Source organism: Drosophila obscura, unplaced genomic scaffold, assembly GCF_018151105.1.
Source record: "Drosophila obscura isolate BZ-5 IFL unplaced genomic scaffold, ASM1815110v1 contig_150, whole genome shotgun sequence".
In the NCBI taxonomy this organism is placed as follows: Eukaryota; Metazoa; Arthropoda; class Insecta; order Diptera; family Drosophilidae; genus Drosophila; species Drosophila obscura.
In genome coordinates, this window is record NW_024542736.1 from 3,438,580 (window position 1) to 3,466,551 (window position 27,972).

Consider the following 27,972-nt stretch of genomic DNA (forward strand, 5'->3'; position numbering starts at 1 on the left):
CTTTTTGGGCTAATTTTGACTGTGCATATAAACAAATAAAAATATTTAGCTATAGCATAATCTGCTCCAAAGTCTACTTGGGATGCCCACATTTCACCTTGAACCATTTCTGAACCCATCCACTGGCACGTGATCAGGTTTTCAGGCCATTTGTCTATTTGTCTATTTGCCTATTCGTTGGAAAATTCGCTCTAGTACACACAGAGAAAATAAGCACTCAATATTGGCACTTAGATTTAAAAATGGAAAAACAATAAATTAGCTGGGAGAGTGGAAATTGTTTGCACTTATAGTCTGATTTTATTATAAACAATTTAAAAGAAAATATAAATATATTCTATATTTTAAGTAAATATATTTTATATTTGGACTAAATATATTTAATTTTTAAAGTGAATATATTTAATATTTAAATTAAATACTTTTGTAAGGTAAATTCAGTTTTGTAATTTTTAAATTAAATATATTTGCTTCAAATTTAATATACTAAATTTATTTTTAAGTGTTTTATATCTACTTTAATATACGTATATGGGGACGTATTTAAAAAGACGTTTTTAACCATTAGTTATGTTTAAATCTAAGTGAATTTCCATTTAATTTTACTATATTTTTATATTTAAAAATGAAATATTTATATATTATTTTATTTATTTTATTTTATGCCACTTTTTTTTTTTTAATTTCCGTTTAATTTTACTATATTTTTTATTTAAAAATGAAATATTTAAATTTTATTTTTATTTATTTTATTTTTATAATGCCACTTTTCTCTCAGTGTATAGAGGGGCATTACCCTGTCTGTACATAGTGCGAAAAGTAGTTTCCCCAGTTGAACTATAAAAACCCTACGCGGCACTTTATTCATTTGCCTTAGTCGAATGACTAAATTAATTTCATAAATGTATATATAACTTTCCAAGAACTTTGCATAATAAAATCAAGTTGCCAAATGGGTAGCTCGAGGTGGAACCTAGCAACATGCAACTATTTCCAGATAAATCGCTGCCACTAACATTCAGATAAGATACATTTGCGGTTTCGTCATATTTACGCGAACTTCACGTGCGTTGCGCGAGACGAGACGAGACGCGAAGCGATGCGAAGCGACGCAACCCGTGGTTAGACGCTAAAAGTTATAAATAATTATCTACTAATTGATTCGTCATTTCGAGTGGTTTGCGTCTGGTGCCTGAACTTTGGCTGGTCGATGGGCGGCAATAATGTTACGCGTAGATACGCATAGTCCAGGCCCCTGAGTGGAGCGGCGCCCCCTTTTATGGCTGCAATAGGAGCGCCACTCCACCCAAGATCCATTTCGATGGACGCTCGCGCGTCTTTAGGTTGAACGTCCAGACATAAGTGTTGCCACGCGACCTGCAAGTGCGAAACCGAAACCAAACACGAGATATAAGCAGTTCCCTAATGGATGGGATAGGATGGGATAGGATGGGATAAAGGCCACTCACCTGGTCTTGTACAGTGGACACTCGTAGACACGCTGCAGCTCTTGCTTCTCCTGGACAATGGACTTGATGTAGATGACTGGCATGGCGCAGAGCATCTCCTTGGGGCGCAGGGCCACAATCGAGTTGAGCTGACAGTCCCAGCTGGCCCCATCCATATACAGGTCATGGACAAAGGCACCCTCCATTGGCGGCAGACTGATACAAGATTAGAGACAGAGATTCGAGCTTGAAGCGGATAAATGGAACCTACGTGACATCATCCTTTTGCTTCTTGGTGACGTCGCAGCTGATGAGCATGCGGTCCAGTGGCAGATCATGCTTGCGGGAACTCTCCTGCATGATGGCGGTGAGGAAGCTCTGGGGATTGAACAATCCGCCCAGCCAGATGGCGCAGGGCAGCTTAAAGTCATTCAGCCAGCCGGCCAGCTCCTTGATGCGATGCAGCAGATCGGCGAACCAGCCCTGCAGGCCCAGCATGCTGGGATACGCCAGCTGGGCCCATGCCCCCGGCACATGGTCATAGAAGATGGCATAGTCGAGCCGCTCCATTTCCTGGGTGATGGTCAGCTCGCCCTTGAGGCCCAGCATCAGTTCGCGTAGGGATCGCTTGATCTCGCGAATGAGGGCATTCATGCGCTCGCACTCCTGCAGGGCCACGACCACGAAGGGCGTCTTGCGCTCCACGCGATTCAGCAGCGCTTGGAGATTGAACTCGTCCTGCAACTTGTCCAGAAAATCATCGATCATGATCTTGACGAGCTCCTCGCGGGGCGCACCACAGTGGGAGCTGAGCTCCGATTCGCGGGGCTGCAGCTCGAAGATGGTGCGCAGCAGCTGCTCCGAGGCGGTGGTCAGGAAGCCAATCTCCGCATTCGGATGCAGTCCGTACAGCAGCGGTGACTCGGCCGGCAGCATTTCATTGATGTACGAGTGATAGCCCTCGAAGTCGAGATTGGGCGGTGCCGGGAAGCCCGGACACAGCTCAAAGTCGCCATCGATGAGGTCCTGCTGCAGCAGCTCCTCCAGATAGGTGCGGCACAGCCTTCGGTCCCAGTCGTCCGTGATGTGGCCCCCATACATGATCTCGCCGAAGAGATAGCGCAGATCCTCCCACGGTATGCGATTGCTGCCCTCCAGATAGTTGTGCAGCACATTCGACGAGATCATGAGGTCCCCGATGTTGAACGGATAGACCTTGTTCCAGCCCTGGGGGCCGAACTTTCGCCGCTCGCCGGCCACCGCATGAAAGTAGCAGAGCGCGAACAGAATCGACTTGAACTCGGCCTCCTGGGTGCACGTCTCGAGTGCGTCCTGCGAGAAGTTATCCCAGGCCTTGTGCAGATTGGCGGCCATGCCAGCTGGCGGCTCATTGACCACCTTCAGCGACGATTCCAGGATTCCCTGCGGTATGATGTGATACTGCGGATCGGGCGCTGGCTCGGCGCTGATGAAGAGCCGGAAGCTGGACTCCCCCTGGGTCTCCGACTGCAGGACAATGCGCTCGATGAGCTTCTCCAGCGTGGGCAGCCAGTTGACCACCAGATGAATGTTCTGCAGTATGACCCACTGCTGACCCGAGGCGAGGGCGTGGTGTATGGCCTGTTCGGCCAGCAGTTCCTGGCCCTGGCCCAGCGATATGTTCACCAGCGTGTCGGTGTCCGCGTGGTAGCCCTGCTTCTGGCCGAAGCGCTCCACATCCCGGATGGGATCGACACCGGGCGAGAGTATAAAGAAGGCCGGCGTCGCCGCATTCAGGTCCTTGAAGATGTCATTGAACGGCGGCGTCTGCACCTCCGCATACGATCGTCCCATGGTCTGCTCCACGAACTGGCACATGGCATAGGTCATGCGATCGGGCCGCAGGGCCCGGACGATGCACAGCTTCTGCAGCGGCGTGCGGTGCTTCCACTCGCCGGGGAACTGCTCGCGCTCGGGGGCATCGCTGCCCATGAATTTGCGCCAGCGCTTCGTGTAGTTCTCCATGTCCTTGTCGATGCCGTAGAAGTGCTCGACGAGGGTCAGCGACTTGATGCCGCCCCAGGCGCTGCGGCCGACAAAATCCAGCGGCGACAATGTGCTCGGATCGTGGGGATAGCGCAGCAGGAAGTCCGTCTCGTCCTTGGAAACCTGATCGGCGGCAATCAGGATGCGCAGCGTCATGTGCGAGGTGAAGGTCAGCTTGTCCGCCTCGAAGAGGCCGCGCAGCGTGTAGCGGTAGGTCTGCAGGGTGATCGAGTCCACCAGGTGCAGCACTCGCTTCTCGTAGCTCTTGGAGTCGGGCGCCAGGGCAATGGCCTGCCGGAAGACGTGCATGAACGATTTCAGCGAGAACTTGTAGATGGGATTGATGCGATTGAGATCGGTGAGCACAAAGTACAGGATGGCCGCCCGCTTCGCCGCCGACCGATAGATGTTGCGCGTCTCGTCGATCTGCAGCGTGGTGAGGCGTGCCTCCCGCACCTTCGCCTCGATCTCGTCCACGGTGCGCTTGGTGTTCTCCAGATTGAGCACCAGGGCATGGTCATCGAGCACATTCTCGCCGGCAGAGGCCAGTCGCGCCAGCAGCTCATCCTCGAGGGCTTTCAGCGAGATTTTAAACTTGTTCTGCTGCACGGTCACCTCCGTTTTCATTTGCTCCAAGTCCGGCCGCTCAATCTTGACCACTTCCGCCAGCAGCTGCTCCTCGAGCCCGTCCGGCGTCACCGTAAAGTTAATCAGTGTCGTCTGTGCCTGCATTTCCGGCTTGTAGTGCGGATTGGCCATCTTCGTGTGCAGTATGAGCCGGAAATTGGCATTAAACTCGATTTCCTTGTCGCCAATGCGCAGATATCGACCCTTCTTGATCAGCGCCCGACTGAGCAGCGGCTCCAGCACCGTGTCCAGCGACTCCTCGATTTGCTCGATGAGCACAGTGTCGCCCTGCGAGATGCACTTCTCGAGGGCCTCCAGGAAGCCACGCTGCCGCAGTCGCAGCACAACCAACGATGTGTCAAAGCGATTCTTGATCCACTTGATGCCCTGCCTGTGGGACAAATGGGACAACGATTAGAGTCGATTTCAAGGATGGGGATATGGGGATATTCCCACTTACAGCTGCGGATCAATCATCAGCGGCCAACGCGTCGTGTACTGCAAGATGGTGGCATTCTCCGTGGACATGCGATCCATGGGCAGACCCTCATTGTTCCAGGTGGCTATCTGGGCATCGTCCGAGAACAGGGCCAAAGGGTCGACGCCCTCGGTGTGGGGTATGTGCGGCTATACGGCGGATTAGACAGGCGTGACAGACAGTTTTAATCCCGGTTCCCGGTCGAGGGCTACTTACATCGATTTTGCGAAAGTTCGGCAGCCACATCTTGTGCTGCAGCTCCTCGCGGTAGCGGCGCGTGAAGCAGCCCACGTACGACAGGAACGAGGAAATTAGTAGTATATCTCCAGGCAGGGTTCCAATCTTGGCTTGTAAGCTGCCAAGCAAGACAATGAAGGGGGGCGGTGGGCGATGGGTGGTGGGTGGTAAAAAGGGAAAGTCAAGTACAAAAAGCAACTAGAGTGGAGGCGGTGGAGAGGGAGCTGCGTTGGTTCCGTTTGATGCTAACAAATCGCATAATTTACAGAGAAGGAAGGCAGCAAGCCGAAGGTTGGCATCCGCTGCAGCCTTTGGCACTTGGCCTCCCCTTCCCACCACGCCACCGTCTGGGGATGCATTTAAATTGAAATGAGGGGAAATTGAAAAAATAATGATGTTGGAGAGGTTCGTTGTTGGTTGGTTGCTTGCTTGCTTGCTTGGTTGGTTGTTGCAAGTTTGTTGCAAGCTGCCTCTGTTGCTGACAATGTCGATGATGGAAGCGGCAGCAGCCAGCAGCCCCCCCGTCATCAGAAGAAGCATCAGAAGTGGTTGCATAAATTATCAGAAATTGCTGCACGCCAACTACGAGTATTATTGAAATATTTGAGCTTATTATATTGCACGCCAAGGATGGAGCAGGCGGATCTGAACAGAATTTAAGGAGCGATTGTCGTTGCCTGAGTATTTTCCCATTAGGGGGAAGGGGTGCCCCATTACAGCATCAACATTCAAGATTCAAGCTGCAGCTTGAAAATGATTTATGCTCATTTATATGCACATTCATGTGCGGCAAAAGTGTCTTGTAAATAATGCTTTGTAATTGAATAATCTAATAATGGCACAGGCACATGGCCGTATTTTTTGGGGGGTAGTTACTACACTACAAAAATTAAACACACAATAAATAAGTCAATAAATATTCCAACTGCCTTCAGTTGGGGCTAAGAGCCAACTAACCCCCTCGAATCATTGCCTGACTGCGCCACTGCAGCCCAGCGATGCATTAATTGTTTTTCCAAAAGATATTCTATGGAATTTTTGGGCTAAAATACCTGTCCGTGTGACATCAGAGCATTCTCATTTAAAACACACACAACGCACATACGAGAGCTGCCCTTTTTCGAAGACAGACCAAACAATGCCAGCAGCAGGCAGGCAGACAGGCAGGCAGCAGTCGCAAAAATAACAACAATAAGTTGCCCAACAAATATCGTATATCCTACATCCGACATGCATCTCTCCCTACCTCCCTTCCACACCTACCTATCTCCAGTGCTCTGCTGTGCGTATGTGTAATGTCATTGTCAAATATGCAGAAATTTATATGCAAGTCAGAGGCAGCTTACCCACACACAGCATCACCCACATGCAGGTAAACTGCAGTTGGGGAGGTCAAATTATATTTTCATAAATATTTGAACAATTCTCTCGCATATAAAGTCTCCTATTGCTGCTCCTACTGCTGCTCTGCTGCGGACGGAGGCTATTGCTCCTTTGCCAGTGCAGCAGCACTCAATGGGGCATTAATTTGTATGTCCAAGGCACATACACATTTTTTGGCTTACATGCCACAAATTCACAGAACAGTTCAGTTCAGTGCAGCCCCAATCCGGGGTCGGGGGGTGGGACTTTGCCTTTTTCATAATTCAATACGTATTTTAGATGCATTTACAACATAACCAAACCGACACCCACACACACACCCATATAGCCATTCCTATTCCGCTCCCCTGCCGATTTAACTGCTGACGATGCCCAATTGTGTGATCGTATGAGCGCCTGACCACACACACACATGCACGTTTGTGCTTCTGTTTGTGTGAAATTTTGCAGTTATGTAGGTGCGAAAAATTCAACACCTCAGCCTTTTGCTCGCCACCATCATCATCATCATCAATGCCCTTTGCGGATTTCTTTTGGCTTGCACGCGCACTCAATTGAATTTCAATGCATGCAGCAGAAAGCCAGTCAAACCACACAGCAAAAAAAATAGCCATAGAAAATTATACAAAATAGAGCTTCAGATTGGTCATATTAAATATTTCGTGAATATTAATTTGCCCCGAAAAGGCTGCTATCAAGCGTAGTATTTATATTTGAATGCCTCCCAATGGATGCCAATATTTCCAAATTTAAATACGAATTTCTATCAATAAATTGTAACACAATGATGTACAAATGTTGGAAGTTCAATTGGGCATTCAAAATAGAAAATAGAAGTAAACCATTTTAAATTTATTTAAATGGTAATTTTTGAATATATGTTGCAGTTGTTTCTTTCAGTGCATTCGGCCAGTGAGGCAGTCAATGGGCAGCCAAAGGTGTCGGAGTGCGTGTTGTGTGCGCGTCCAACTATTGCTATTGACATCTATATGAATTTGATTACGTTTTTTGTGAGTGCTTATTGCATGTGCACCGCATGGGCACTGCTCTGCTTGGTTTATGGTTTATGTAATTGTGTGTGTGGCGAGGGAGGAAGGGCACACCTCTATTGGTTTTGCTTCCATGGAAACTCCGATTTTTCTAAGCTTTAACTGAGGCTAAAAACATACCGATTTTGTGTGCAGGCAATCATTTGATTTGCAATTAGAAATTACTTTTGTTTTATATTTGTTTGACATTTTTCATTAAATTGTTCTCGAACTTGTTTGGCTTGAGCTTCCCATTGCACGACTTTAACGCATTTTAAATGCAATTTGAGGCAATTTAGGCAACCGTTGCGCACCACTGCCATGGCGGGTGTTTAGGCACGGCTGCAACTGTGTGGCAAGCAACAGATGGGACTAGTGGCAACTCGGCTGCACAATGCTGCAGCGTAAATTCATTTAATTTCGGAGTGGAATGGCGGATGGATAGTTCATTGCCTCCGATGGAATCCAGCGAAATGAGCCGGGGTCGGGGACCTTGCAGTGCCCCCAAATGAGCGCAAGTAAATAAAATTTACGGCCCTTTGTTGCGGCGGTGGACCGCAAGTAAGCGAACACCAGCAGCAACAGGAGCCGCAGTGTGGTTCAAGCCACTGCCTTCGACAGGATGGTGGGGGAAAGGTGCAGGGGAAAGGTGGCAAGCAAAGCAATTACTGCGATTGCGGCCGCACACAGAATGTAAATTAAGTTTAATAATTGATTACGCATAAATGCAACACACTCGCGAAGCCCACGGACACAAACAGGGACAAGGGACACGGGACACGGAGCCACAGGCAGACCGAGACACACACTCAACACTCACCTCTGGACAGACTCACGCCAGCGGACATTCTCGTTGGCCAGTCCATTGACCAGACGATGGGCCAGATCAATGGTGAATGAGGTCTTGTCCGCCTCCCGCTGGCACTTTTGCTTCTCGGCCACCGCGTGCTCGAACTCGGCCTGTATTTCGGCCAGCTTCGCCTCCAGGTTGTTAATCTTCGACTTGAGATACTGCAGGCGCTCGCGGGCCTCCAGCAGCTCCTGGTGTGAATCCTGCAGGGCCTGCTGCTTGGGGCCGACTATCAGGAAAGACCTGGTGATAGCGATACAGATTGATGACCCACGCACAGAGGCCAGCAGCGGCCACCGACTTTTGCACGACTTTGTCGGGATTGAATTCGGGATCCTGCGGAGAGAAGTAATCTCATCAGTGGCAATGGCAGGGATAAGCAAGCAGGAGAGCCTCACCTTGAGATACTCCTGCAGCGTTTCAATGATATTCTGGTGTATGTTGTCCTTGTTGTAGTTGAGCAGATCGTTGAGGAACTGATCGACACGCACCATCATCAGCTTGGCCACCTTCCAGCTGCGATCTCGGGGTATTTTGCCATTGGTGGCCAGCAGCACCATCACAGCGGCACACACATTGATCACGCCCTTGGGCGGCGAACCGAACGACTTCAGCTCGGTGAGATTGTTCTTATTGAGTGTATTGAGCGCTGCCTGGGCGGCCACCAGCGCCGGCTCCGCCTGCCGCAGATCCTCCTCGCACATCTTGGTCTTGATGGAGACATCCTCCTCGATGATGCGGACACGGCTCTCCTCCTCGGAGGCTATATAGCGCTCCCGCTTCACCTTCTCGCTCTCGGCACTCACGATGACAATCAGCTTGTCGGCGGCCGCATTTTTGCCCGCCAGCTGAACCTCTTGGATGGCCAATTGATGCTGTGTGCGCGTCGCGGATTAACAATTAGGTACAATGAAAAACTTCAACTAAAACTCAACTCAACTCAGCAACAGCAGCATCGAAATCAAAGTAAAGTAAAGCGGAAAAGTTTTCCACGGCTGTGGGTAAATAATTAAAGCCCCGGCACGATGGCTCAATATTTACCCAAACGCAACTTTTGCGCACAAATTGCGGGCACATTCATACAAATAGAATCTCCAAATGGTATCTATCTATATATCTATGCATCTCTCTGTAGGTTTTATGGTGCAGCAGCGGGAGATATTCTGAACCGGCGTTTGTTTAATTGAAGTGAAAATTCAATTTAATTCAATTATTTTAAATAACATTTGGCTGCGCCGCACTACACCGCGCTGTGAGCACTATTCTCGCACTGGCACCTCTCCTCTCCTCTCCACCATTTGCTTTTCCATTGCGTATACGCAACGTAACCGGAAACGTCGCTGAAAACTCAAAAGAACGGAGAGCAGAGAGCTCTGGACGGTGCCTTCCGCTTCTCCGGTTACACCCATTGATGTTGCCGTGGCAAATGGACAGCAGATTTGCTGCAACAACAATTCAATTAAGCGCACTAATTGAATGGCCGACAACGCCTTGGCACTGGGATCGGGTGGCCAGCAAAAGCGCCGCCAGGCCAGCAAAAAGAGATGCGATGCAAAGAGTACCCTGTAAGTGCGCATAAAAGCTGAGTAGAAGGTAGTATGTTCTGCTCTTTGGCTCATGGGTGTAAAGTATTATAAATATTCGCAAATTAAATCTTTCTTTTTGATTGTTTCAGCATGCCCCAGCCTGCAGAATATTCGTTATTCGAGGCATACCACTCAGTCGTCTGTGTACATTCATTTTCATACACATACACATACATATGTGCAACCATGTGGCATGCATCCGTTTCGTTTGCACCACCCATTCCATCATTTACTCACCTTCAGCGTGTCCACCTGACGGGCGCACTCCGCCAGCTTGGCCATGCCGCTCTGCAGCCGTGCAATGCGCTCCGCAAATTCACCGTTTTTGTTCACCAACAGTTTGCGGTAGAGGAAAATGTATTCGAGAAAAGTTTTTGGGGTCGTGTAGTTGTAGCGTTTTTCATTTTGCAGATAAATTTTCGATATCTGATTCACGGTGCCATGGACGTAAGCCATAAAGCACCCGATGGGCGGCACCAATGCTGGCTGTACAACATGCAGGGAGGAGGGAGGAGGGAGGAGGGAGTGGGTGGGTTAGTCGGGCTGCGGTGTGGGCTTAAAGTGTCCGTTGTGACAGGTTTCAGTTGTAAATTGTGCACGACAGACGCATAAATAAGGGGACCCTGGCCCCTGGGCCCTGGGCCCAGACCGCATACGAACCTCCAAAATGCTGCTGATTTCGCTGAGAAACTTCTGGGAAACGGACTCCAAAGCGCTTCTGGGCCACTCGTGGAACCAGTCGATGGCCGTCCGACTGATGATGGCCGGAAATTTGCGGGCCCGCACACGCAGCGTCTGACCCACGGGCGAGAAGCAGAGCACCACTTTGAGCAATCGGCGAACCTTCTCCACAAAATAGCGCCAACAGTTGTCCTTGGTGTCCAGCGTGCCGCTCTGCTTCACTTCATTCCGAATGCCATTGACGATGGTCTCCAGCTGGTCGTCGTTGAAGAGTTCCGGTATCTCGCCGGAGGCCAGCAAGTCGTTGATGAGCATCAGTATGGACTCGTCGGGTATCTGGGCATCTGAGATGAGGAACACGGAGGCCAGATTCTTGAGGCCCACCTTCATATAGAGACTGGCGATCTCCTCCCTCATGTCGAGCAGCCCAAAGCCGCGCTTAATCTGAATCTGCGAGACACTAAGCGAGGAGATGAAGGCAGCGAGGCGAGCGAGCGTCTGCTTACCAGAGCCACCCACTCCGATGAGCAGAGCATTGCCCCGCGGACTCTCCAGTATGCGATTAATGCTGGAAGCACAGAAATGAAGCTGCAGAGTGCATGGCAAGTGGGCTGAGTGCACTGTAAGGAGGACTTACCGGCACACGTGTATCATGGCATCCTCGAAGAGCACTAGATTCATGTAGCCCACCACCTCGTTGTAGCTGGCCTGGGCCTCCAGCAGCAGCTGGTAGAGCGAGTCCCAGCTCTTGAGCGGCATGTACTTCTGGTCCACCAGCGACTGGGCAAAGTGGCTGTAGATCAGGGGCTCGGCGAACACAAACTCCTCGTCAAAGTCCTCAAAGTCCTTCTTGAATATGTCGCGAATCGAAGACCTGAACGACTTGATGTCATACGGATCGACCAGCCGATCGTGGTACACGCGAAACGCCTCATGCACATAGAGGCGGATCAGCTCGGAGGGCCTGCTGCAGACGGTGCCGCCGTAGACGTTCGCCGTGGCCCCGCCACCACCGCCCGCCGAGGCCGGGGCGCCCACACTGTTCATGAGGCCCTGATAGATGCCCGTGAGGTCGCGCAAGTTGAAAAGGTAATGGAACTTGACGGCCGTCGGCAGGAAGGCGTACTCCACGCGTCGGTGCAGTGCGATGCCCACACGCACCAGAAGACTGCCAATCGTGCGTATTTCCTTGCTGAAGCCCTGCGCCGGATTCTCGAGGTGCCCGTTCAGAATACTGCCGTAGATGTACTGCAGCTGGTCCTCGGGCGGTGGCGAAACCGAAAACACACAGAAATGGCGCTGCAGGCGCGGGTCAATGGTGAAGGAGCCGGCCGTCGGATTCATGCAGGCCGCAAACTGGCAGTGTCGGATGTCCTTCAGCTGCAGCCGCTGGCGATCGTACCTGGTAGCGGGTTGAAAGTCGAACAATCAGTGCCGCTGTGCGGGACTAATCAGTGTCGCCACTCACCACTGCCTGTAGTCCATGAACTGTCGCATAATCGTGTGCGGCTGCACTGTGCCGTAGGCATCCACCTCCGGCATGTTCAGGTCGTTGACAAAGTAGACAAGCCGTCGCTTGGGTCCACTGGGCGCATAGCAGCGGCCCGACTTCTTCTCCAGCGGACTGTCGAGCATTTTCTGGAATATCTCCGATGTGGTGTAGAAGTTGAAGTGCGTCGCCTGCACTGTGGTCAGCAGCGGTGACGACGAGGATGTCGTTCGGCGTACTACACTGCCTCCAATGGAAGCTGCTCCACCTAATGGGGGATTGGACAGATGCTGCTGCTGCTGATGACTGTCTGTGACAGCAGTCACTGCGATTTCAAGCAGCTCCTGGTCACTGGCATATTTGCTGAAGAGCTGACGGAAGATGGCGCCCTTGCCGCAGCCGGAGCTGCCGACCAGCATGCAGGCCAGATTGCGGTCGATGAGCAGCTTGAGGAAGTAGGCCAGTCGTGTGGTCTCTGCAGTTGAAATGAGCACGTTCTGTGGGTGTTTGTGTGTGTGCCCGAAGGCTTACTTGTGCATGATTAGTTCTGATTGGCAAAATGGGTCAAGCACGCACCTGCAATGGCATCTCGGCATCGATTTGAACATCCAGCTGCTGCTGGTCGTGGGCGGCCAGCTCGGACCATGCCTGAAACTTCAGCGTACGCACATTCAACTGATAGTCGAACACAGTGCCCTGATTGGGCAGCTTGACGTCCTTAAATTCGCCCGTCCACCACTTGTGGAACTCCCGATGCCAGTCGATGATGATGTCCTGCAGCAGGGCCGAGCCAAAGCTCCATACGGTGGCATACACAAACACCGTCTCCAGGGCCATCTCGACGGACTCGTGCGAGTTCTCGCCATGGTGCAGACTGTGCGGATTGACGGCTTCAGCGGCCCCACTGCCATCCCCTCGGCCCTTGTCATCGGTGTCCAGCAGGCACTCCAGCAGATGGCAGGTCATTTGTATCATGGCCATGTCCGTGATGGGTGTAATGCGACGAAAGTCACGATGCCGCTGCATCAGGCAGGGGAAGTACTTCTCAAACAGTGTCGTCAGGATGCCACGCTCAATCATGTCCACGCGCGTCTCCAGCCAGGACGATACATAGCTAAGGGAGGGGGAGGCTGAGATTATTTTTAGAAACCAACAAAGGCTATCCTAATACTCACGGAGACCAGCCCAGATCCTGGGGATTGATGTACAAAATGCCCGCACGCGAGACTGTGGCAGGAGTGGCTGCCTTGAGGTGTCCCACCTCGAACAGCAGCCGCATCTCGCGCTTCAGCGAAATCCGTTCGTTGCTCGCAAGAGTCAGGATCTTGTTGTCGTCCATCAGCGTGTTGAGACTCTCGATCCACATGGGATCAATGTCGCCGTCGAGCACAATCCATTTGGGGTTGCCTGGCGGCATATTGGCCTGCTCCCTCATAATGGAGGAGAACAGGCCATCCTTCCACTCGCGCGTCGTGGGATTTACGATCCCGAAGAGCTCGTCATTCGACAGCGCCTTGGGATTGAGCACATGGCAGACGGGCTTCAGCTTCTGAATGCGATAGGTCTCGCGTAGGGTCTGCCATATCTTGGTCTTGCCGGTGCCCGCATTGCCCACAATGAACACCGAGTGGCGCACATCCAGCAGCTCCTGCAGCTGAACGACCTTCATGAGGAAGCCCTCCTCTGGCTGCAGCTTGATTTCGTTCACCGCCCGCCGTATGGTTTTCTCAAACTCAAAGACCCGCTTCCGGGGCACGTCCAGGGCGGGAAAGAGGTCACCAATCAGGCCCATAAATATGGGCACATCCTCCGTCACAATCTTGGGTATGTTGAAGTCACGCAGCGCCCGCATCAGCACCTGATCCTCGGGCCGGCTGTGGTCATCGCGCTTGAGTGTGCCGGCCACGACCAGCACCGATTTGATGGCCCGCAGACCCCAATCGTAGTGATCCTGCTTGGACAGCAGCTCCTTGCACAGCGTGTAGAGGGTGATAAATTTGCGTGCCAGCAGACGGGCATCCTGGAAGCCCTCCGCCATTAACATAATCTCACAAATCAAAGCAAAGTCCGGCACAATCATGGCGCAAGGGCGAAACAATGTTTTCAGGTTCTCCGGCAGCTCCGTGCGGCCGGCATAGCCCGGATTCATGGTGATAAAAATTCCCACCGACGGCTCCAGTGAAATGCGCTCGCCCATAAAGATAAATTGGGTTTTATGCATCTGTAAACAGAACAGAAGAGAATGGAACGGAACAGAACAGAGGCAGTGGCCGGGATGAGGCAGCATAACAGCAAAACCAACCAGAAACAGCATCCACACACACATAGCAGGACGACAAGGTGGCCCAAGTAAAAGTAATCAATGCGCAGCATGGCAAGGAAGCAAGGGATAGAGGTGGGGGTGGTGGGTAAAATCAATTTGCAAACGCTCCTCGTCGCCACGTCGTGGCCATGTACCTTTATCGCCTCCTGTATGGTCTTCACCTGAACGGCCACCACGGACAGCACCTCCACGCAGATGCGATTGAACTCGTCAAAGCAGCCCCAGGCCCCCGTCTGGGCCAGCCCTTTGTAAATGTTTCCACAAGATTTGTAGTCCATTTGCTCCGAGCAGTTGAAGACATAAACCATTACGCCCAGTGCCCGTCCCAGGTCCTTGGTCGTTTCCGTTTTCCCGGTGCCAGCAGGGCCAGCGGTTGCACCCGCCAGTCGCAGTCGCAGCGACTATGGCGCATTCGCCCAGCAATTTCGTTGGGACGCGGCAAGATGCAGCGGCGTGCAAAGAGGTGGCATATGTAAATTACAAGGAGCGCATTTATTTTCCACTAACGAGTTGTTTAATTTGCAGCGTGCGGAACGGAAGTGAGGTGCACAGAGAAACTATGTACAACAAATTGATGATCGCTTGTTAATGGATGCTTCTAAGGGGCTCAGGCTCCGCTCCTTTCGAAGCTGTGGCACTGCCACGATGTTTGGCAATCAATTTAAAGTTATTGCTTAATTGCATACAACTTTGCTGCGTCTTAGGGGTACACCACAATTATGTGAAATCCACTTGGATTTGTATGCAAGCAACAGGCAAATGTCGTTTCTCTTTTGGTCTCGAATTTCTTAAACACGTGGCAATGCCACGACAATGTTTACACGGAGCGCATTTAGCAAAAAAAATTATTATTTTAATAATATCAATGAAAAAAACCGATTCTACTCTCAACATCTTTTATGAGCAATACTACTTTATAAATATCTCTGCAGTAACTTCAGTACAAGTACGACTTGTCGCCATTTCACAAATTGGTGTTGTGATATCAATTTGGCAAGTTCAAGAATTCACGAAAATCCCCGCATAAACGTGTGCTGTGTAAAGAGCGCAATAAAAATATCGCAGAATCTGGCCACACTCTGCATAAACAGCTACGAAAGGCGCGTGAAACTAAAAATGTGGAAAATTCATAACGGTGGAAAGTGAAGTGACGACGACAATATATGCCAAGATCAGTATACATAAAGCCTTTGCCCGGTATCGGTCGTGTTGTGTTGTGTCAATAAATGAATAAATTTAACAATTGGGGAAAGGTTTGATGTTATTTTTTTTTTCTGGCCAATTTTTTTTAGGTAACGCTTGTTTTTTTCATAAAGATCTAATGTAAGTGGAACAGATTTGAAGAAAATGCAGCTAGTTGATGCCAAACACTTTGTGATTTCAGCCCATCGGAAATATAAACATTGAAATGCAAACATCATATGGGTATTTTTTACAAATTAACTTACCCCGTTCCCCCCAAAAAATTCCATCAAACCCCAGTTCGGTTTGTCGAGTGTAATTTATAGCTTTATAGACATTCTTTTGTATACTTTCAACACGTGCGATAAAGATAATACATATCTGATTTGTGCGTTCTGTGTGAAATTTGCAACTGCTTTAAATTAAAAATTGCGCCAATTACACGCGCAAATAAATGAAATTTATTGAATTTCCGGCAGCTTCTTCTCACACTCTCACTCTCGCTTACTTATTTTGTTGTCTTTAACGGACTTCCTATTTATATATTCAGAAGCAATGGGACACGGCCTTTCAATTATTCAAAGATTCCCATGGACTTTTGCTACGTAGCGGATTTCCGCTGCTAAACCCATTAACCCATTAACGCCCCTCCTCCTACTTCGGTATTTTGTTGCAAATATTCCGATTACGTGCTTAAGTGCCAAGTGAAAGTAAAATTACGCGACTCACCTGTGTCAGGGTGATGTAGCAGCGATCCGTGAGCGGTGTGATAACCAGTCGCGATGTGTTGCCCAGATATTCGTAGGCGTAGCGGAACTCTGCGTCGCAAATGTTGGCAAAGCAATCCTCATCGCCACCGCCCGCACTGTGGGCGGTGCCTGCCCCGCCGCTGGAGCTGCCCGCCTGGTCGTCGTCCCAGCGATGGCGCAGCTGGCTCTGCCACTGAAAGGCCAGCGAGTTGTCCACCTTGGAGGATATGATCTTGCCCACGACATCCCGCGAGTGCACATCAATGGTGCAGATGGTCATGATCTTCTGGCGATCGCCCGGCGACAGTTCGCCGAGCAGCAGATTAATCAGCGCATTTAGTTGGGCCATCTGGCGCTTGTGGAGCTCCTTCATGACGCCCTCGTAGCCCTCCTCCATGCAGCCGAACGATCGATTCACGTCCGCCGTCCAGCTGATCTGGCTGCAGCAGAGGGCCACCTGGGCTGGCCAATCGTAGAGCCAGAGTTCGCGCGGCTTCTCGCCAAAGGCGCGCAGGGCCCGGCGAAAGAGCTCGTGCAGGGTGCTTCGCATTTGCTGGATGATGGCGCGCAGCCAGAGCTCCACACGGCCGCTGCACACAATGTAGGCGGGCTGATCCTGCTCCGCCACAAAGGGCACATACTCATCGTTCTCCTTGGAGTGCATGCCGACGGCATTCGTGGTGTTGGTCTCGTACTGGAGCCTCAGAATCGAGTCGAACAGCTTGATGAGATGGCGATCGATGACCTGCGGATTGTTGCCGTTGGAGAGTATGTCCAGCAGGTCGGCGGCCGAGATGAAGTAGAAGCGTGGAAAGGCCAGCCGCTTCGTCTCCAGATAATCGTTCAGCGCCTTCTCGCAGATGGCCAGACGCTGCTGCAGTTGCAGCAGCTGCGGCAGCACATCCTCGTGCCGCAGCACCACCTGCATGACGACACGCACTTGACTGACGCGCGCCAGCAGCGCCGTGAAGTCCGCATCAATGCGCTCAAAGTTGGCCGCCTCTGCTGGCAGCTGGGCACGTATGTCCGCCGAGCCGATGAAAATGCACTCGAGGTAGATCCACTTGCGCTGCACCTCCAGCCAATTGACAATCAGAGTGTCGATGCCACTGAGCACACGCTGCCAGTGGCCGAGTTTTTCCAGCAGATACTCGATGTGCTTTGAGGTGGAAATATTCTGCAGCTGCATCTGGTTGTCGTCCAGCGTCTCGATGAGCTCCTCGGACACCTTGAGCAGCCGTATGCTGGCACGTGTTTGGTGTGGCTCCAGCTCGAATTCGAGATGCGCCCACGTGGCCTTGATTTCGTCGAGCACCTTGGTCACGGTCAGCTCCTTGATGGCACGATCCACGGTGTTCTTGATGTCCTCCTCGTGATGCTGCAGCTGCAGCTTAAGCAGCTGGGCCAGGCTCGTCGCCTTGTTGCATTTGTACGAGAGCTTTGTGCGGGGTGGATTTTAATTTGAGAACATTTGCAGGGCTTTTATTAATTTCACGGCATGTGCAAGGAAACCCGAGCAGTGCATATAAACCTCATAAGCATATTTACATATCTCTGTGCTTGGTTGACATGCATTTAATTTGAGGTATATAATTGTTGGAGTTGCATTACGATGCCAAACATAACGTATGCGTAATAATTACGCATTTTGACTGCTCTCCGACCGACTTAATTAACAAGTAGCATCATCCCTGACTGCATCCCTTTGTCGCCTCGAGGCTAAGGATCAAGTGGGAGTGCCCTATGCCCTATGCCCTATACTAAGCCCATTGTAAGTTCGGTCCAATGGCAGTTTGGTAATTAAATAATGCATCTAATCCGTATAGATAGATGCCTGATGGCATGTGGCCATTTTCGGTTTATGTATTGTATGTTCATTTGTGTGTACGTATTCAAAGCAGGCAACGGCAACCGGCAAGCGGCAACCGGCAACTGTTAAGGTTACGGATTATTATTTTGATTTTGATTTACACTTACCAGTTCCTCCATCCGATGCTGTCCACTTAGCTGCTCCACAGAGACAAGACAGAGAGAAGAGAAGAGATTTGATTAGAGTTTATCAAGTGATCCATTTCAATTATTCGACATGATTTTAATTGATTCCATGCCGCCTCCATCCTTGAGTAAACTACCGAATCTGTTTGCGCTGCTTTATCCAACTTCTGGCTTACAAATCGAGTGGCACGGATGATGTCTCTATGTCTATGGCGACTCCACGACATGCTTAACGCTGCGTCATTCGATGTGAAAAGTTGTTCGACTGCAGCAGAGCTCCTGCTGCTGTTGCTGCTGCTGCTGCTGCTCCTGTCATCCTCCTGCCATTTGCGCGTTTGCCAACACATCACCTGCTAATGTGTTTGCCCAATGTGCGCCATTGTGCTGCTCCTGCTGCTGCTCCTGACCGGGCACACTCTCCCCGCACACAAAGAGAGACATCAGCCAGCAGCCAACAGCCAGCAGCTAGCAGCCAACAGCCAGCAGGCAGTCAGTTGGACAGATTGCAAGCTCCATTCCTCTATTGTTGGGACGCTCAATCATTTGGAAAAACACACACACACATAGACACCGCATGGATAGCCCACCCCACCCCAACCCATCCCACCCCACCATTGATGTTGGTCTATTATGCTTACCTTTGTCAGCTGCATCAGCTCCAGCCAATGGCGTTCGGTAATTGCTGGATTCTGCAGTTCGGTAATGGCTCGCAGGGAGGCCACCAGCTCACGGAGAACGCCCACAATGTAGACATAGGGCGCCCAGTCGCGGATGCACTTGTCGAGGGTGCGCAAATCGCGCGTAAATTTCTTGCACTCGTGCTCCATATCATCCGTGTCGATGAGCAGCCACGGTGTCGCATGCCAATCAACAATGCACGACTCGATGACACGAACAAAGTCCCACAATTGCTAAAAGGGGGATGGGGCAGTAATCAAAACAGGATATTTAGGAGCATGCAGGTATGACTCAATCACCAGTTGCAGCCGCGTGTTAATATCCCTATTCGTATATTTGCAGATCGATACTCACCTTCACCCGCCTGAGCTCCACTTGGCATAGCTGCAGCGTGGCCGTGTCGGGTGATGCAATGTCGAGGAGTCGCGCCCAGCGCGTGTACAGACGCTGCTGTCTGCCGAAGCGATGCAGGCGCACGTAAACCTCGTCGCAGGCATCGTACACCTGCGGACAGGGCACTCGAAAGAACTGCAGGGAAACCGAATCGGAAATCAGTTGGAAGGGCAAAAGTAAAAGGCTGCCAGCGCTCACCGGCATGCGTTGGAACTGCCTGGCATAGTGCTGCACGTGGCATGTGTGCAGCCCTATGAGCGAGGCGACCCGTTGCTGCTGATGGTAGCGCGTGTCCTGCAGCACCTCCTGCTTGACGGTGCTGCACTGCTTCAGCTGTTGCCACAGCAGCGGCAGCTGTTCGATGCTGCGCAGCAACTGCGACTCATACTCAACATTGTAGGTCTTGAGCAGGGCCATGATGTCCTTCAGTGGCTTGAACACATTGTCCGCGTAGGGCTCGCGCTGCCGTATCTCCGCCATGATGGCCAGCACACGCAGCAGAGCCCTAAAGTCCTGCCGTGCAATATGCAACTGCAGCGTCTCATGACCGCGCGCAATGAACGCATTCAGCTCCTGCAAAATGTGCGAAAATTCATGTCTGTGCAAGGCACTTGCTAGACTTTGGCTTTACCTTGAGGGTGCCCTGGACATAGCGGAGCAGCCATTGCTTGCAGAGATGCGACCACTTGCAGGCCAGATTCAGCAGACCGAACTTCAGTGGCTTCAGATCCAGGGCCAACCAGCCATTGATGCACTTCCGATTCTCCATCTGGTCAATCGCCTCGTGCACCTCGTTGTACTGCTCGATCTGGGAAAGAACGGGATGGATGCTCCAGGGCGTTGACAACTTCATTTGACTGGCTGCTGGCCGGCCCCCCCCCCAGCAATTCTAATTTATTTGCTAATTTTCCACATATGTGTGCGTACAATGGGGTGGTGGGGGGGGCACACACACAAAGCCCCCGAATGCTCGTAGTATTTTGTATATATTGTTTGCTAGTGGCGTGGGTTTATTAAGCGCACCAGCTGCCCCAGCTGCCCCAGAGGCTACTCAATGGCTAGTCATAAATAAAATGCCGGTCAGTGATTTTTCGTGCTCTATTCTTGGCCTGGGGTAGCGTTGAAAAGATGACCCACCAAGACACGCAATCGTTTGCCCGAATTAAAGCGTTTCTACGGGATTAGCTGGTTTGTTGTCTAAGGGAAACTCTAGAATTAACTTGGTAGCTCGTGAATGTTGTACAGATATTTTAGATCTTTACTGAATTTAAAAACTAAAGTTGAATGAATTGCAAGCCCTATAGGAAAATTTTTTCTAATCGGCTGTTGCTAGTGATGGCACTTGTTGCTTATGGTACGCCCATCAGCTGATTTGTTGTCTAAGGAAAACTCTAGAATTAACTTGGCTTTTGGTAGCTCGTGAATGGTATTCAGTTATTTTAGATCTTTACTCAATTTAAAAACTAAAGTTGAATAATTAAATAAAAATAAAAAATAAATATTTTGAAATCAGCTGTTGCTAGTGATGGTACTTGTTGCTATGCTGATGATACAATATTCTATCGATTTCATGGAGAAAACCAAAATCCTACATTACTTGAATTTTCTCATATGAAATCAACTTAATTCGCGGCATTTACTGAATCGTAGCCAGTGCAAATATTCCAGTTCAGATATTCCCCTTTGCAGTTCAGCTTATGTCCCTCATAAGGATTACAGCCATTTAGATGCGTTAAGGCCAAACGTGTTTGGCATTAATTTTTGAAAAGGAAATGAAATGAAATGTTTTTTGTGGCATTAGGCCATTCAGACTTCGTTCTTTCGCTGCTTGCCGGGGCAAGTTCTCTCTCATTTTATTTGGGGGCAAGACCCAACTTCACACGCCTTGCCCTTGCCCCGCCCATTTCCCTGTCCATGTCCATGCACTTTGACCATGATTTGTTGTTCTTCTGCCCGATTGTGTTGTGCGGCTCTGCGGATGCCCTCTGTGTGGTGCGCCTTTTGTGTTATTTATTGCATGCTTTTCGGGGCGTTTGATAATTGTTTAAAGAAAATATTACGCATACGTCGGCGATTTGCCTGCTGTTCCAGTAGGGAATCCAGGCATAAGTCAGCAGCGACGCCATGTGGCGGCCCAAGCAGCTCTTTTTTTTTTTTTTTTTTGGTGTTTATTTCTGCACAGATTTTGGCTGTGGCACACACACACACAACACAACACATTTGACCCTAAATGGTCAACATTTATCAAGCGTTATTGGTCTCAGGGGTTACACAACGTAAATTGTGTGGTTGCCAATTGAGCGACCCACTCAGTCACTAGTCGTCCGTCGTCCGTGCCGTCTGTCCCGTCTTTCTTTCCATCTTTCTGGCCTTCTGCTTTGTCGCCTCTTAAGCTTACCAACAAAGATGTTTTCTTGCCTCTTGCGTAGTGGGATTTTGTGTGTGTGTGTCCTTTGGCATTTGGTGCTTCAGTGGGGATCTTTGGCTTACCTCTTTTTTGAATGTCTCCATGATGGCAAAGCCGCCAGCGTCGCTGACATGCTGTGTCTGCTGTTTGGCCGCCAGCATGCAAGCAGCCAGCACATCGCCGCTCTGCTGGGTCCAGAGGAATGCATAGGCGTGGAATTTGGCAGCATAAGTCAATGCGGCTCGAACCGTATCATCCAGAGCATCGCGTATGGCCCTTTCCAGCAGCTCCAAGTCATCGCCTGCAAGCGCAGGAGAGAGAGAGAGAGGGAGAGGAAAGTTGATGTTGGAAAATGTGAAAAGCATGTAAGAGGGCGGGACGTACCATGGCATTCCATTTTTTGGCTATAAGCCTTGGCTGCCTGCAGCAGGTTGAACTGCACCGTCTGATGCTTGTCCTCCCCAGGGCTCTTTGGATCATCATCATCATCCTCTGACAGCGCATTGTCAGGCACAATTCTTGGCATGCAGTCGCATGTCTGTTTTATATCGAGCAACAGCTGCTCGACAATTTGTTGAAAATTATTTTCCACACTTGCATCAAGGGCTGGCGAAAAGTGTATTTCCGTTTCCGTCAGCTCCAATTTCACTTCGAAGAGTGGAGAATCGTTGACTGTTGTTGCGGTTGCTGTCGCTTGTGGCACTGTGATTTGCTGTAGAACTAACCCTGCCAGTGTCGGAGTCTCAGTTGGAGACGGAGGCGGTGAAGTGGCCCCTGGCTCCGCCGCAGACGCAGACAACGGTGGAGTCTTCGCTGCTGCTGCTGCTGTTGCTGTTGCTGTCATTTCTTTGTACAAATACTCTAAACTGAATTACACGGCGTATGTGAATGAGTAATGTGAAAATTAAATTTAGTCTTCAGTTTGTTTTGTTGTTGCTGCTGCTGCCACACACCCCTCCCGCCTGCTTGACTGGCGTCTGCATGCAATCACGAAAAGTGCCGTTAAGTGAAACATGCAATTGACGCATGAATGCGCTGCCACGCTGGCAATTTGTTGTTGTTGTTGCTGTTGCATGTTGCATGTAGCATATATGTAACATGTTGCATGTTGCTGGGTGCTTGTTGCTGCTGTTGCCTCTGCAAAGGTGTCTTTTCGTATTTGCGGTTTTTTTTTTTTTTTTTTTTTTTTGGTGCAATTTTGTGCTCATTTACTTGATTAGTTTTGATGAGACATGAAAGGAGTTGCTGCTGCTGTTGCTGCTGCTGGCAGCGTGTCGAAAATTAATGAAATTGTTGCCGGTGCTGCCTGTCGGCTGTTGCCTGTTTGGCTCTTGGCTGTTGGCTATTGGCTGTGCAAGTGGAAGGGCTTAACAATGAATGAATGGCGATGATTATATGTGGCATGCACTTTTTTTTGGTTATTATTATTTAATATTATTTTTGAAACCTGATTCTCGTGGCCTGTCGCACTTCGCGGGCAATCAACTCATCAACGCTGGCCAAATATTTGCTGTACTGTCGCCGCTGCTCCTCGGGGAATTCCCTGACAAACTGAGAAGACACACGCACACACACATCAGCCATGTGGCATGCGACTGTGGGGAGGGGACTCTGTACTCACCTCCTGCACACTCAGATCTCGTGAGTAGAGCTGAAACTGCTGCGATTCGTAGTTGAAGAATAGACAAAAGTTTGCTATCAGCAGGCGATTGAGCAACATTTTGGTCTCATCGCATTGCAGCAGCCGCAGACGCACACGCTCCTGCTGGTGCCGCAAATCCAACAGATTTCTGCCGTACAGACTACGCTGATGCAGCGGCTCACGGCTCCAGCGCCGCATGCTCGCCAGAATGGCATCCAGATTCTCATGCGATTGCTGCAGACGGGCAAACAGGTCGCGACTCTGCTCAAAAATGCCGGCTATAAGCGGCTCATCTGAGGGAAGGCAGGGATTACGCTTGGTTATGGCTGCTTCTCTTTGGAAAAATACTCACCATAGCAACGCCAAGTCAACTGGTCACAGGCCACGGCCACCTGCTCATCGATGGCCGCCAGTTCGTTGCGTATCAGCTGCAGCTCGGCGGCGGCACACTCGCCCGTCCGGATGCCATTGTAGAACTCACCAATCTTGATGAGGCGTATGCGTCGCTCCCAGTACGCATCCCGCTGCGCGTACAGCGCGAGCAGCTCCTGCGGCAGCTGAAAGAGATCGCCGGACAGGCAGCCAGTCGCCTGCAGAGCCAACAAATACTTTGTCTCCCTCAGTAGGGTGAACAATGCCAGCGAGAAGTTCAGATGCAGCTGTCTGTCGCCTTGCGATTGGGCGATGACCGCTTCATCGAGTCCCTGGCGGATGAGCTTGTCGATGCCCTGCTGCCATGTGGTCCAGATCTTCATTTGCAGATTGCTCAGCTTGGTGGTCAGTATGTTGCGACGGCAGAGCAGCGCCTCCCATTTGAGTGGCATTCTCTGAAGCTCTGATTTCTCCAATAGCCTGGACAAGGGGATGACGATTGATGATTGCTATCCTCTCTCTCATTTAGTTGCCTGGAATACCTACAATTTCTGTATGAGCTGAGTCAACTCCTTGGCGCCCAGCTGCGTGCAGCAGTTGATGTGCTGCTCCAGCCACATCATGGCACCCGCAATGGGCGGAAAATTGAAGGGCATGGGCAGGGCGGAGAGGCCGCGAAACTCATAGCCGAGCAGCACCTCGCCCACACTCGCCTCCAGCTGCTGCAGCTCCGCGTCGTAGATGGCCAGAATGTGCGGCAGAATGCGCACCAGTTCCGGCTGCACGGCACAGCGCTGCAGCAGGCAGCCGAACATCAGCGACAGCTTCAGCAGGTGCATCCAACTGTGGCACTGCTCGAAGGCCTGCAGCAGCACGGTGGCCAGCTTCTGCTCCAGCCGTTGCATGCGGCCAAAGAAGCGAGTCTGTTCGCGCTTGAAGCACCTCCATTTGCTGGCTGTGAGATCGATGTCCACGTTGCTCCACTGCTCGAAGAGCGCTTTGAACTCGTTGAATAACTTTAGAGTGGGCAATGGGCAATGGGGGGGTTAAATGATGCAGCCCCACTACACGTAATTGAGGAGGGTTGTCTTACCTCTCTGATGCGCTGGGTGAGCATTTTGCCACGCAGCCCGCCAATTTCAAGCTTCTCCAGTTGCTGGAACTGTACCGCCGCCTCGAACACCTGCCGCAGCTCCGACAACTGGGCCAGGAAGCCATCGAGTGTTTGGCCAAACACATCCTCGTTGCAGAAGCGCCACAACTGCTGCAAGTCATCGGGCGTTGGCGAGTCGCCCCTGCTGCTGCCGCCGGCACCAGGAAGCGCTGGCAATAGCACTTGACTGCTGCCATATCGCTCCTTGTACTGCAGCATGCGTTGCCTGTGCGAAAATGGCGAAAATGCTAACGGAAAATTCACCCGACAGATGCTCGATGCTCGATGCTCACTTGAAAAACTCCAAGACCTCGCTGGTGCGATTGATGCGCAGCAGGCCCTCGTCAGCGTCGCCCTGGAAAAGCAGTGGAAACTCCAGGTCCTCGGCGGCGCGATGCACCAGCATGTTGCAGATGCAACGCAGCAGGACACTCATGCGCTGGGTGCTGCGATAGTAGCGGGCATTGCTCCACACCAGGTGCAGCACATGGACGAGCGGGGCAATCAGCTCGTGGCCATTGCTAAACTGCACCGAATTAAAGGCGGATGTCTGCCGCAGCAGCGGCTGCAGCCACAGCGACACATCCCGGGCCTCCACCCAAGCGGCGACCAGCTGACGAAATGCCTTCGCATACGACTGATGGTAGACGGACTCGATGCGCTCCAGGATCTGGGCGAGGGTCTTGTGTGTCGCCTCGCGCAGCTGCTCGTAGATGTTCTGCAGATTGAGCTTACGGTTGGTCCAGAAGCCAATCTCCTGCGCCGGCATGGCCACCACAGTGATGTGCTTCGCCTGGGCTGGGCCTGGGCCTGGGCCAGGGCCAGGGATTGAGGTGGCCATGCCAATGGCCTGGCACTCGGAACGCTCCATGACAATGTCATGCATTTGGGTGGTCCAATTGATGAACATCTCCTCCAGCAGATTGCGAAACTTTGGTGCCAAGGCGGGCAGCAAATCCCTGCCAAAGGGATGAACAACGTAGGGGGGCAACAATTTCAGTTTTCATTTGGAATTTTCCCATTTGAAAGCTGCACAACTTTCTGGCCAAATGGGGGGTAAACTTTTTTAATGAGCAAAAACATTTATATTGACCCAATTGAAAACAAATTTGCACTTGGCTTGGCCAGTTTGGGTTTTGCTTTTAGGGTTTTCTTTCTTCTGCCTCTGCTGGTTTTATCATTCTCTTTAGAATGCAATTTTTTTAATATAAATTTGATCGCAATCAATTTGATTTTATTGTTTATTTTCGTATTCAGTTGGCTCTGGCTCTTCGCCTGGTTTCTGGCTTCTGGTTTATTGCTTATTGAGTTTTAAGTAATTCGAGCATTTGGCTTGGCCCATTGATTGGCTACCACTTGATATATATACGTATATATGTATATTTTTCACTAACTAAAGAGCCTCTTTCTGTTGATAGCTAGAGTTGGCTGGCACAAAGCTTGCGAGAATGCAAGTTAAAATTCCTGGAAATTGCCTTGCCCCGTTTCAGTGCCTTGATTGGCCATGGGTTTGTTTCTTTTGCTTAAATTGTAAATTGTAATTTAATTAAAAGCCTTTTTACTGAACTAAAGGCAAACCAGTCGGCTATCGTGAGGTGATCAAAATTACTCTAAAAGCTAAGGCTTCATCTGCCTACTAGTACGAGTCCTAGCTACATAACTTTGTACATACATATATATTAATAAATAAATAAATAAAATAACTGCGCTCTGTGTTGTGTTTGTGTGTGGTGCCAAAGGGTTAAATGCGAGCACTCTTGAAAACTCTTGGAATATTGCTAATCAAATAAATTTGCAGCAATTCATGCGAAAAGTTATTCCAATGAAATTCAATTCAATAAACCTTTGCTCTCTCTCTCTCTGTCGCTCTGTCTCTAGTATAAACAATAAAACATCGCTGTAGGGGCGACATTTCCAAGCCAAGAACAACTCCGGAATGGTAGTTAAAGAGGGGGCAGGGGGAACCCTCTCCTTGCAGACAAAGACAACGACAATGGCCATTGAATGGGCTCTGAACTTACCCTTGGTTCACGTGGGCAAACACTTCCTCGACGATTGTTGGCGAAACTAATAACGATAAAATTGTGCGATTGTTGGTTTTCCCCTTAATCTGTGGGGGTATAACAATAAAGTATATATGTACCATATATACATATACACATATATCTGTGTATATCTGTGTGTATCTGTATGTATTTTGTATGTATTGCCTATAGACACATGAAAAGTTTTGCCAATTAAGCGAAATACTTTCAAGACAATGCCCGGGAATGGAATGGAGTGGAGTGGCGTCTAAGAGCAAGCTCCGCCGCCCCCCGTACTCTGCCCCACTGCACTCAATTAGATTAATTTGATGAGATAACACAGCTGTGGCAACTGGGGGCGGGAGCAACGGAGCTGCCTTCTTTCTCTAGACTTTTCCCTCACTTACCTCGGTGAGTGTGTTGCGGACATCCTTTATGCGCGCCTGCAGATCCTTCCACACAATCGGCGGCCACTCGGTCTGGGACTTCTCCAGCAGCGGCTGCACCACCTCATCGAACAGCAGCGACATTGTCTCGATTTTGCTGTGCACCGGAAAGTCGCCGTAGAGCACGTGGGATGGGAAATTGGCCGCTGTTAGCGGTGCATCGGCCGCACTGTTGCGGCGTATAAAGTAGGCGCACTTGCCGCGTGGCACACCGTCCAGCGTGGTGAAGCTGGAGCAGGCTGGCGGCAGTGGCATGAGGAGAGCGCCTGGTGCGACGGCGGCCACCACCGCAGACACAGACACAGCTGCCGCTGCCGCTGCCGTGGCCAGGGCATCATCTTGCAGCGTACCCAAAGCGGCGGAGGAGGAGGATGCTGCAGCGGCGATGGAGGAGCTCTGATGGAGCGTATAATGATGGTACAAGTCACTCAGGCAGCTCCTGGGCACCAGATCGCCGCCCGGACTGAGCGTCATGACCAGGACGCGTGTGGGTCCGTGCAGCCAGTCCATGACAGTGCGCTGCGGTTGCGTATACCAAATGGATGGATGGATAACACACACACACACACACAAAGGAAATTGTACGCTCACCCGCAGCTCATCGCTGGCCATCATTTTGGTCCATTTATCCGGTTTGAGGCGCATTGTGGTCGTTGTGTAGGCGGCCACACGCTCCAAGCGGGCATCGCTGTAGTCTCGCTGTGCACGCGGCGGCAGCAGCAGCCCATCCTCGCCCATTGTGCCGCCGTTGGCCAGGAGGCCGCCTTCCTCATCGC

General features: G+C 50.6%; 1 protein-coding gene across 1 annotated transcript; it reads right to left on the minus strand.

Annotated features, from left to right (window-relative positions):
• Positions 1–820: 820 nt before the first annotated feature.
• Positions 821–27,957, minus strand: LOC111070091 (dynein heavy chain 9, axonemal). Its single transcript, XM_022360404.2, is given in 31 exon segments — positions 821–1,377; positions 1,470–1,664; positions 1,720–4,491; positions 4,561–4,727; positions 4,795–4,933; positions 8,047–8,315; positions 8,317–8,412; positions 8,475–8,951; positions 9,900–10,148; positions 10,323–10,911; positions 10,981–11,745; positions 11,812–12,329; positions 12,409–12,946; positions 13,008–14,053; positions 14,290–14,556; positions 16,067–17,524; positions 18,720–18,992; positions 19,114–19,287; positions 19,351–19,725; positions 19,784–19,960; positions 21,643–21,860; positions 21,944–22,425; positions 23,007–23,110; positions 23,181–23,494; positions 23,554–24,053; positions 24,120–24,589; positions 24,667–24,952; positions 25,020–25,685; positions 26,748–26,836; positions 27,158–27,715; positions 27,788–27,957. Coding segments are annotated over 31 exon segments (14,478 nt in total). The 5' UTR covers positions 27,935–27,957; the 3' UTR covers positions 821–1,277.
• Positions 27,958–27,972: the final 15 nt, after the last annotated feature.